This window comes from Schistocerca cancellata, chromosome 4, assembly GCF_023864275.1.
Source record: "Schistocerca cancellata isolate TAMUIC-IGC-003103 chromosome 4, iqSchCanc2.1, whole genome shotgun sequence".
NCBI lineage: Eukaryota > Metazoa > Arthropoda > Insecta > Orthoptera > Acrididae > Schistocerca > Schistocerca cancellata.
The window spans coordinates 273,571,789-273,584,273 of record NC_064629.1 but is presented as its reverse complement, the minus strand read 5'-3'; the positions used below and the strand labels follow the sequence as shown (position 1 = coordinate 273,584,273).

The window sequence follows — 12,485 nt, the reverse complement described above, 5'->3', positions numbered from 1 at the left end:
CAACAGCCATCTGCACGAACAGTTCGACGACGTTTGCAGCAGCATGGACTATCTGCTCGGAGACCATAGCTGCGGTTACCATTGACGCTGCATCACAGACAGGAGCGCCTGCGATGGTGTATTCAACGACGAACCTGGGTGCACGAATGGCAAAACGTCATTCTTTTGGATGAATCCAGGTTCTATTTACAGCATCATGATGGTCGCATCCGTGTTTGGCGACATCGCTGTGAACGCTCATTGGAAGCGTGTATTCGTCATCGCCATACTGGCGTATCACCCGGCGTGATAGTATGGGGTGCCATTGGTTAGACGTCTCGGTCACCTCTTGTTCGCATTGACGGCACTTTGAACAGTGGACGTTACATTTCAGATGTGTTACGACCCGTGGGTCTCCCCTTCATTCGATCCCTGCGAAACCCTAAATTTCAGCAGGATAATGCACGACCGCATGTTGCAGGTCCTGACCGGGCCTTTCTACATACAGAAAATGTTCGACTGCTGCCCTGGCCAAAACATTCTCCAGATCTCTCACCAACTGTAGATGTCTGGTCAGTGGTGGCCGAGCAACTGGCTCGTCACAATACGCCAGTCACTACTCTTGATGAACTGTGGTATCGTGTTGAAGCTGCATGGACAGCTGTACCTGTACACGACATCCAAGCTGTGTTTGACTCAATGCCCAGGCGTATCAAGGCCGTTATTACGCCCAGAGGTGGTTGTTCTGGGTACTGATTTCTCAGGATCTATGCACCCAAATTGCGTGAAAATGTAATCACATGTCAGTTCTAGTACAATATATTTGTCGAATGAATACCCGTTTATCATCTGTATTTCGTCTTGCTGTACCAATTTTAATGGCCAGTAGTGTATATTAATTGGTAATTAGGAGGTATGTGATAACATTGATTCTGTTTTGTAATTGGTGCAGTCAACTGCCTTTCGTATCTTAGGCGTGGTAATTGATCTACAGTTTGTAAAGTATTCTGGTATGATTTTTCATTGATATGATTTGTTATTCTGAATGATTGGCCTTTCATGTTTTTACCTAAATTTTGCAGGAATGTTATCAGCACCAGTTGTTTTTCCCTCCTTTGATACTCCGAAGGGCTTATTCATACTTATGTCTCATTACTGCAAGAACTTTCATTTTTTTCACACTTATCGACATTTTCAATTAGATTACTCATATTCTTCAAGTCTTTATCATCTTACAGTTCTATGTATTCTTTCCTACAAGCATACATCTCATCATTATCTGTCAGTAATATTCCACCTTTGTTTTTAACTACTACAAATTTCGTTCTAGGTTTGTAATGCAGGGATCTGTTTTCCTTTTAAACTTGGTCCTGTTTTCCCTTTTTCCTATCATCTCCTACATTTTGCTTTTGACCAATTTCTCTTTCTCTTCTCTGCATCTGATTGTGATGTTATTTTTAATTCTTTTGTAGTCATCTGCAATTTTTCCTTTCTTGAGCTTGTTCCTTTCCTGAATTACGTTTAGCATTTCTTGTGTCATCCAAGGTTCTCTGAGTTCCAGTTTCCTTTTTCCTAAAACTTCATTTGTTACTTTGCTCATAGCCATGTTAATATTATTCTACTGCATTTTTAATCACTACATTAGCATTTTAGTAGTCTTCTCTCAAAATCCATCTTTATTGCTTCTTCTTTCGAGCCTTCTACTCTCCATTTCTTTTTGATCGATTTCTTAGTTCTTTTAAATCTAATGTTGCACTTGGATAACACAAGATAATCACTGTATATGCCTGGATCGGGACAGGTGAGGCATGGTTTTATCTGATTCCTTTACCTTTACTTCATTAGTACATAATCTGACTAAAATTTTCTTTTGGATGGTGCCTCCGATGTGTACCTACTTCTGAGAGGAACTTCAAATAAGGTGTTTGTGATAACCATAACATTTTGATTGAAGGTAACTATCAAATTTTCTCCTCTCTTATCCGTTTAGCAAGCCTATATGGGATTCTACTACGACACTAAAGTCACCCATTATTGCAACAATACATTTTTTCAATCCATTTTAATAGTTCTTTGGTACCTGCATCCCTATTCTCCACATCTTCCATGTCATGAGCCTATGTTGGGAAGTATGCTTGAATTACTAGCAATTCCACATTTGTACTATTTATTTTTATCGTCATTAACCGGTTGCTGGCGTGGTAACTATTTTAAACTTTATTTTACCAGTTTTCTCTTATTACAGCTGCCAATCCTTGCTCTCCTCTTTTCTCACCAGTACTATACATTACTCTATACTCATAGCTGTAGAAATATCCATTCACCCCACTTGCCTCACAAGGGTCTAATACAACTACCTCATTCTTCCTTATCTGGTCTCACTTCATCCAGTTTTCCCGCTTTCAGTAACGTTCTTAATTCTATGTCCTCATCTCTACCGTAGTTTAAGTGGGATTTCTCTTGTTTATGACTTGACAAGCCATCTTATCTCTCCTGCCACATTCCAAGATACATGATCAGTCGTTAATTTCTCGTTAGCTTCCATGGTTGCAGCCTACTTGGGATATCCTTAAGATCTTTAATTCGGTGATTTCCCGTTACCTTCTCCATTCTGTGCCGCTGACCAAGATGCGCTGATTCATTTACTTTTAGGGACGATTTCTCACACCTGACTGAAATTCGCTCGTCCGCCCTCAGGGATCAGATGACTTTCTGTAGGACATAGTCTCACAGTGTCCTCTAGAGAAGGGCTAAATCGTCTGTAAGGTGCCAGAAATGGAAAAAGCTATCAAGAAAATCGTTCAAAGCAGAAATCACTGTAAACTATCGTTTTCTACGGCGAAATATGTGTAAATGAACACCACAAGGGACGGAGTGGTTTCATTGATGCCCTCTATGCCACTTCCTGAGGTCTTTCCGTGTCGATTCTGAGCAGTGGTGTGTCTGAAAAGTTTTCCTCTGCCACCCATAAGAAAACGGCTTGATTTAAACGTTGGGCATCGCGGATCTGACCTCCATCGCAGGGACGTGAAGAGAATGCGTGAGATGTGGGTAAGAGGGGGGGGGGGGGGGGGAGGGGGGCGGAGCTTCCCATCGAGTGACGCGTCCACAGGGGCGTGTGACAGAATTGTGGTAATATTTAGTGCCAACGTTACTTTATTAACCCACCTCACATTTCATATGAACTTCTGAGTCCTGTACTTTCCTTCGCATGTATGGACGAACACCTTACTGTTTGAAGTGTCTCCAAGCCTGTGAGAGACTTGGCCGGACGCCACGATTTTGTATTATTATAGAGAAAGGTTCGCTTTGGCTTTTGGGAAAAATTTCACTCTTCTATGTCGCAGTGGGGGAAATGACTGGGTTTCAAGGAAGTGCCCTTTCAATTCTTTGCGCAGTGTACCATGGGTGAGTTCCTACATAATGTCAAACATTCTGACATTTCATTTGATTCCATTCGCCTGTGTCGTTGCACATTCGGCTTTCACCAAGCGACATGTTTCTTTGTTGAACGCCTTGATACATGATATTTGCGCGGTGTATCTGCAATGCCTTCCTGCTTCGTCTGACCATTATACCGGTTGCCCAGCTTGTATTCTTTCTGCAAATTACATTTCAGCTTCCTCCCTCCACATACGCTACAGTCTTCAATGACATCTACCTTAATACATTTTGAGCGCTATAAATTTTCTTCGGGATGATATGTGTGAATGGTCACAATACTCTAGGTAAAGTGATCACGCTGTTACCGTCTCAATATACAGGTCTACAATCCATATTAACTTTGCAGACTGGTTCACCGACAGAGCGTACACCGAAAAATTGCCCTTATTAGCGTTTTCTACAGATCGATTAAGATGATGCAGCACATTACATTGCAAAGAAAGCGGAAGTACGAGTGGCTCAGAGCACATCGACAAGTGTTTAGAACTCGTGAAAATATAAAAACTGTCTAAAATAACCTCTGGAGATGAGATAGTTGTGGTATGATGCTCATATTATTTCGTCCACTCCTAGGATGGTATTGCATTAAACGTAGATATATTCTTTGAACAGTTAGCTACAGCTGCTACACCAGTATCCTTTCATCTGTGGTGTTAGTTTGCATACCTTCGTCCATAGGATGCCGGAAGTCATACCTTAATGGTTGAATAAAAGAAAGAATTAATTTATATATGGTAACACTGTAATTCAGAACAAACAAAAAAGTTAACTGAATTCCGTCTAACATTGCATGAGATCAAAAAACTATAAAAATAATAGAATATCCTCACAAGCTCCTCAACGTCGTCATATCATTAAGCAGAAATAGTGACAGTCTGTAGTGGACACATAGGGCCATTTCGTCTCAGCATGGTTCATACTTCCAGGATTGTGGAAGCCAGAGAAATGGGAGAAGAAGACAGTCCAGTGGTAACGCCGAGTTTCTTTGACACATTCTTTGAAGGGTTGTCGCATGAATATGCTGAGAATGACAAAGAAAAACGGTAAGTTTTATTCAAACCTCTACAGGTCTCGTGTTATTAAATCTGAAACTATTTTAATAAATTAATGTAGGAAAGTGAGATATCTTGTGACGTCCTTGTAAAGATAGACAAAGCCAGTGGTATTTACTGACATTGTCGATAATGCTAGCGAAAGAGGCGACAAAGGATCACTAATTTTCTAGAACAGTATCAAACGAACTCATTCCACTTTAACTAAACTGACTCAAACGAAACGAATAGGATCACTGAGTAAGAGATCGGTGAAATAAATAAAATGCTACAAGTGAAGTCAGAACGTCACGCAGTAAACTTGTCGTGATAAATGAAACATTGGCCCAGACCGAAATTGAACGTAGTTCCCGTGTATATCACGAGCAATCATTTTAATCAATTTTATCATGCGGGAACGCATTAACGACCGATTCGACTTTCATTGTCAGTGATGGCTCCATGTTGTTACTATAACTAGAGGTCCCCCCACCCCCTTCCCCACAGGTATGTGGAACTGGCTGTAGTAAGGTAAAGATTTGCTGAAGACCCATTAGCGCTTTCGGATAACAGTTGCATTATTCATAAGTTATAGGTGGAAACATCAGTAATATAGGAAGTGTGAGTCTGTAAGGAAAGTATGCTAGAATGGCCAAACTAGCTTAAGTGATGGCTCACGGTTAGAAAGAGATGTAGGGTCGACTTCTGGTCTGGCATCAGATTACGTTTATCATAATATATATCATGCACAGTTCATGTACTCCCAGATTATTTTATATATACAATACAAAATAATAAATATAACTGCAATAACTAACTGTACAATGAATTAGTTAGTATAAATATAATATCGTTCTTCATACCAGAATAACACCTACAGCGCTGTTTTTGATAGATCAGACATCACGTTAAATCTTTAGAATCTCGCTGATCTTTTTATTGAATAAAGTAAAATATATTAAGTTATGGAGGAAAGTAGTGAAATGCACACCAAATACCAAATAACAATAATTAAGAAACCTATTAAATCAACGAAAGCAACTGCCTACCTGTATAATTTTTAGATAGGAATTCGTTTATGATTCTTTCGTGTCGTATTTCATATTACATTTGTGTAGAGGGAAATATTAAAAATGCCCAAAGATGGAATAAAAGCACAGAAGGAAATAGTAGAGATGTTAAGGTTCAGTGTTGTGAAATTCAAAAACATAGGACTATTCTAACTATCTGAGAATTCAGCAGGAGATGAAACTGTTTACCCCCTGAGCTATTTATTTTCGAATTAGTCACACTATTAATTGTCTGTAATTACATTTTATTTATTACTGTCAACTTTTATTAATTTACCTATATTACTGCCATAACAGTACATTTTTAGATCACCTTTATTTTCAAACTCGTTTAACATGTATTGATGCACATTTGCCTGCACACACATAGGAGTAGAAAACAGCTGAAGTTTTAAAGTGGCTATTATTGTGAGATAAAATGTGACTTAAAAAATAATTATATCTCAGAATAATCGCACAAGGGAAAAATTGCTTTATATTTTACAGAATTTACTGTGGCTGTGGTCCTTAAATTGAAGAAATTGCTATTTAAACAAACTGCCAGAAAAAAATTAGTACACTCTTTTAGAGGTTTCTATTTCACTCAGGATTTATTGTTGCAACAGTGCATATGGAGACATGAAATGATTACATTTACAGATCAATAGCACAAGTGCTCCTGAGGTCCTAGGTATAGATCCATAATGAAACACCCATATTAGTACATAGTGTAGCGTCCACAGCAGCAATGGAGGTGCTGACTCTGGCTTCCAGTCGATCGTACAGGTAATGAATACCGTACTGGGATACATTAAGCCACGCCTGCTCGACCTGTTCACACAGTTGTGTAAGAGTTGGTTGTCGAGTAGCACCAGTCATTTCTCATCCTTTCATATCCCTCAAGTGCTCGACTGGGGACAAGGCTGGAGATCGTGCCGGCTATGGTTGTTGCTGTGCGTCTTGCAGAGCACGTTGAGTTACATGGTCAGTGTACGGGGAAGAATTATTCTATTTCAGAAACACATCACCTTAATGTTGCAAGAACAGCAAGGGAATGGGTATAACAACATTCTGCACATACCAAGCTCTGGTTAGCATACCCTTGAGAAACACCAAAGGTAACGAGAGTTTTAGCTTATCACACGCCAGACCATAAGGTCTTGGATGGGGCCAGTATGAGTTGGACGAATGCACTCTACCAAACAGTGCTCACCCGGTGTACATTACACAAGCAAATGACCATCACTTGCGTGCAGGCCAAATCTGCTTTAATTGCTGAAGGCCACGGCGCGCCATTCCAAGTGATCCTCTGACGCCACCAGTCGAGCTGTGCACATCAGTACTGTGGCGTGACTGGTGCTGTGGCGTGACTAGATAACAGCCTAGAGATGTGTGTACCAGTGGTTCGGCTGCTAATAACTGGTTGACAACAGTTCATGTTGACACGCCTGGGGTCACAAGCCCTCTTATCTGAGCCTCTGCCTATGCCTCCGCCTCTCCTGACCTGACACTACGACTAACCTGGCGGGCATCTGTGCTGCGTGGACGTCCAGAATCTCGTCTACAGGTTTGAAAATGTTCAAGTGACCACTGATACCAACATTGTTGCACAACTAACACAGCACGTCCAACTTGTGTGGAAATTCTTATAAAGGACTATCCTGCCACTCGGAAGGCCACAGTTTGACCTCTTTGAGACTCGCTCAGTTGGTTGTAGAAAGAATGAGTGTGTCTCTTTGGCATGGTACGTCTGTACGCGAGATTTCCAAAATTCTAAACATCCCTTGGTCCACTGTTTCCGATGTGATAGTGAAGTAGACACGTGAAGGGACACGTACAGCACAAAAGCGTACAGGTCGACCCCGTCTATTGACTGGATGAGACTACTGACAGTTGAAGAGGGTCATGATGTGTAATATGCAGACATCTATCCAGACAATCACACAGGAATTCCAAACTGCATCAGCATCCACTGCAAGTACCATGACAGTTAGGCGGGAGGTGAGAAAACTTTAATTTCAAGGTCTAGCGGCTACTCATAAGCAATTTTTTTTTTTAAAGAGGCGGAGCCCCTTCACGCCCACACCGGCATGATGGCCAACACAAAAGGTCTACTGCCATCTCTGCATAAGGGTTAGTGTTCACTAAAAGTGAGATGTCGCAGGATGTGTGTACTGCGATGTTTGCGTACGTCTGGCTAAGATTAGCCATTAATACGCGCTCATCTGGAGATAGATTAGGTCGAAAGTCGAACGAAGGGTAGCGGTTTTAAGGGCAGAGGGAAAAAAGTGCCAAGGCAAACGCCAAGGGAAAGAAACCTCTGCGATAGTTAGGTAGGGTAGTAAGAGCAGTAGCGGATGTCTTTCTGACTGCGATAGGTCATGCAAGGGTAGCTTATGTTAGAAGCGTGTATCGTGCGATCGGATAGCGTGTCATGCCAAGTTTCGTCATAAGAGACCAGTCCTAGACGGTGCTGCAGCTCGGTGTGCTGTAGTATGCGTGTGCTGGGCTCGTGTGGTGTCTCCTTGGCCTGCTGCGGTGGCTTCGTCCCTGTAACAGAAGAATTCAGTGCGGCAACGCGCGCGTCGCCATTACGCCCTCTGCTGCGCCGTGTCGTCAGTGACTTGGCACAGCTTCATCAGGCTGGTGCAGAACGGCATCCTCCTCTACTGCACGGCGCAGCTCCTGCTGTATTGTAGCCTCGAGTTGACCGCTTGTTCGGTGAGCTGCGCCGCTTCAGCGTCGGTGAAATGCACGCCGTTCGCTCGCGCTTGCGTGATGAACGCTGCCTCTTTGACTTCTCGGCCCCTTCTCGCCACTGGGGCGGGGATTGTCTTCTTTGCACTTTTCACCTGCGGTGCTGCTGGGGCAGCCGCTGGGACAGGCACGTGAACGTCCTTCTGCGAGGTCGCAGGAGTGTTCACAGGTACTGCTGCACGGAGGCCTCGGGCGAAGACTGCACGCAGTTGCCTCAAGGCCTCTTCCTTCTCTGCAGCCACGGCGGCTGCGAAAGCAGCCCTCTCTGCCGCCCTGACGGCTTTGAGGGCTGCAGTGGCCTCCTTCACGGCGGTGCCGAGTTCGAGGCCACAGTTCTTCTCGGGGTCGCGAGCTGCATTCCCGACTGCACGCCTCCGGGCGGTCATCCCCTCTCCTGGCAGGTGGAGCTGCTTCTGCGCTGTCCTTCAGCTGCGCCGGGCTTGTCTGCGCCCTACGTCGTTGCCGACGTCGTCTTCTCTTCTTCCGCTGCGTCGGTGCGGCCGCGGTCGCCTCGCCGCCTTCGGCACGGTTGCGGCTTGAGAAAGCCGGGCAACCGCGCCAGCTGGCGACGTGCGGGCCGCCACACCGAACGCAGGTCGGCAGAACGTTACTGCCGCGGTCGCAGGCGCGCCTGTCGTGCTCGCCTGAGCTCTTGACGCACCGCGCCGCGCTGCGGCAACACTTGGCGACATGGCCCTCGACCTGGCACCTGAAGCACTAGGGCTAGGGGTCCATGGCGGTCGGGAGAGCTTCCGTCGTAACCGGGAAGCCCAGCAACTTCCGCAAGTCGAAGATGTCACTCCCGCCGTCGGCCGTTTGCACGGTCACGGCATAGAGCGGTGCCCTCTTCTTGTTTGTCCGGTTGTGCAACCTTGCGGTTGCATTGCCAAGCCCGGCTCGCAGCAGCCCTTCCCGGACCACTGCCTCGTCACAGCACCTAGGTAACCCCCAGAGGAGTGCCTCGGTCGTCTTCATCCTTCCTACGGAAGGCGCTTTCTCACGCGCCGGCGGTGCTTCGACAATGTGGTCGGCCACTGCGACTTTGATCGCCCTGTGATCGGCCACGTTTGCAGCTCGAACGCAGATCAGCGAGTCTGCAGACTGAGTGAGTTGCACAACCGAAGGACCGTTCGTAGCTGGTTGGCTCTGACACCATGGGACTTAAAGTCTGAGGTCATCAGTCCCCTAGAACTTAGAACTACCTAAACCTAACTAACCTAAAGACATCACACACATCCATGCCCGAGGCAGGATTCGGACCTGAGACCGTAGCAGTCGTGCGGTTCCGGACTGAGGCGCCTAGAACCGCTCGGCCACCTCGGCCGGCTCCCTTCGTAGCGGCAGTTTTCCTCTGCGCATACTTCTTTCCCATGTTGCGGGGCGCAGAACACGACAATCTGAAGGCGTTGTGAAAACAACAGACGAAAATTTGCTTCCCGCGGCGCCCACAGCACAGAAACCTCTTCACAAGCTCTCAACGGCCGAGTAAGCGTAGCGCGCAACGGCAGCGATGCGCGCGCATCGCTAGCTCAGGCCTAAGTGCCATATTCATTCATAAGCAACACATCACACAGATAAATGTCGAGCAACGCCTCGCTTGGTGTAAGGAGCGTAAAGTGGAAAAACGTTGTGTGGAATGACGAATCACGGTACACAATGTGGCGATCCGATGGGAGGGTGTGGGCATGGCGAATGTGTTGTGACTTGGCAAGACAGCCAAGCCACTATGATTGGTAGCCGAAAGGCACGCGTTTAAGCTCACGCAGACTGGTGTGAGGTCTGGAACAGTTAAAGAGATTGAGACTAGCAAATAAAGTACGTAGCTGATTGAATACTTTACTTTAATCCATAATTGGCGTAAATCGGTCTGACGGTACAGGCATCACCAGATAAATAGCAATTGATAATGGCGCCTTGCTAGGTCGTAGCAAATGACGTAACTGAAGGCTATGCTAACTATCGTCTCGACAAATGAGAGCGTAATTTGTCAGTGAACTCTCTCTAGCAAAGTCGGCTGTACAACTGGGGCGAGTGCTAGGAAGTGTCTCTAGACCTGCCGTGTGGCGGCGCTCGGTCTGCAATCACTGACAGTGGCGACACACGGGTCCGACGTATACTAGTGGACCGCGGCCGATTTAAAGGCTACCACCTACCAAGTGTGGTGTCTGGCGGTGACACCACATTCCTCCCCCGCAAATCGGCGAACGGTAGTGTTATAAGGCTTCCGCCCGCCATGGGGAGGACCCATGTTGACGTATGCGACGAGGTGGGGAGTCTAACAACAGGCGAGGCTGTGCCACCCGCACCCTGCCATTCGGTCCGAGGGGAGCTAGGAAACGCCTGAAAACCTAGTCCAGGGTGCACGCCAACATGCGGTGTATGCGCCCGTAGAGAGACAGGAGGGGCCGAAGGGTCGACCTCCATCGAGCCGGAGCACCCGACGGGCGAAGATGACAGATGGTCCGGAGCGGGCAAGAGTTCCATGGCGGAGGACAACTGGTCCCGGGAAGCGATCGGCGGCGCGTGACCCAGGGAGGCGCCCGGCGGTTGCAGCGACGCGTCCACTGCGGGCGTCGCCGGCGGGAGAACAGGCGGCGGCGGCGGCGGCGGCGGCGCGTAGCCATGGGGCAAAATGGAAGGCAGCGTCGGTAACACCTGGGGCTGAGGCGAGCTAGTAGATGGGTCCCCAGGGCGCTGACCGGACGGCACCGTCGCTGAAAGCAGACGGCGAGCGGCAGATCACGTGCGACGACAGAGGCGCAGCCTCACCAGAGGCGCAGCCTCACCAGAGGCCCCCAAAACCAGATACATAGCGCGGCCGAGGCAGCGAAGAATGCGCCCTGCGAGCCAGCGCCGTGAACCTCGATAGTTGCGATAATAGACAACGTCGCCTGGAGCAAAAGCAGGTGGCTGCCGCTGCATAGGAACCTGATGCGGCGGATGTAGCAAAGACATCAAGGTTCGATGAGGGCGACCGTGAAGCAGCTCAGCCGGCGAGCGACCATCTCGGGGCTGAGAGCGATACGAGGGCAAAAAGAGCAATAACGCGTCCTCCAGAGAATGCGACTCTTTCAACTTCAACATCTGTGACTTGAAAGTCCGGACCAAACGTTCAGCGGCACCGTTTGACTGTGGCGAAAACGGCGCGGACGTCAGATGTTGAATACCATTGGCCTTGCACAATGACTGAAATTCTGCGGACATGAATTGTGGGCCATTGTCGGAAACAATAGTCTGTGGAAGACCTTCAATGCAAAAGATAGCGGACAACGCTTGAATGGTGGCAGAAGACGTCGTAGAAGACATCCGGACAACAAAAGGAAAATTACTGAATGAATCGACCACAACCAACCATCGAGCATTCCAGAATGGACCAGCAAAATCGATGTGTAAGCGTTGCCAAGGGGAAGTGGCTTTCGGCCATGCAAAGAATTTCCGCGGTGGTGCTGATTGTTGTTCGGCGCACGCCATGCAAGAAGAGCACATATTCGTAATCGCGGCATCGATTCCGAACCAAGTACAGTGCTGACGAGCAAGTTGTTTCGTTCTCACTATACCCCAATGTCCTTGGTGGAGAAGCCGTAAGACAGAGGACTGTAACGAACGTGGGACCACGACCCTGGACTGATCATTATCAGAACGCAACAGCAAAACACCACGTCGTAAAAAAAGTCTCTCCTTGTGAGCAAAAAAACGGTGAACCAACGGATCCTCGATCCGTGACTTTGACAAGGGCCATTGCGTAGCAACAAAACGCAGAACGGTAGCAAGGACAGGGTCGGCAGCTGTGGCTGTAGCTACACGACGAAAATCAATCGGAAACGATTCGACCAGTCATCGGTTTCCGTATCAATGAACATGCAAGCAAGTTCGGAGGAATCGAATGCTCTATCCTCAGCAACAGGCAAACGGGACAACGCATCGGCGTTTCCGTGCTTAGCAGTGGACCGATACAAGATATCGTAGCGGTACTGCGAGAGGAAAATAGACCAGCGAATGAATTTCTGCGCTGTACGTGGAGGTACAGGCTTGGTCGGATGAAAAAGCGATGTCAAAGGTTTGTGGTCTGTGATGATGGTAAAGTGATGACTATACATGAAATCATGAAACTTTGTAACACCAAATACGAGAGCCAATGCTTCTTTCTCGATCTGTGAATAATTTCTTTGCGCAGACGAGAGCAATTTGGACGCAAAGGCAATAGGGCGATCGTGCAAAACATCTT

At 46.9% G+C, this 12,485-nt stretch overlaps 1 protein-coding gene across 1 annotated transcript in view; it reads left to right on the top strand.

Moving 5' to 3' along the window:
• The first annotated feature begins 4,332 nt into the window (after positions 1 to 4,332).
• LOC126184101 (uncharacterized) overlaps positions 4,333 to 12,485 on the top strand; it is a 141,822-nt gene continuing 133,669 nt past the window's right edge. Inside the window, exon 1 of the mRNA XM_049926463.1 lies at positions 4,333 to 4,466. Coding sequence (XP_049782420.1) covers positions 4,333 to 4,466 — 134 coding nt within the window. The remainder of the gene's footprint in view (positions 4,467 to 12,485) is intronic.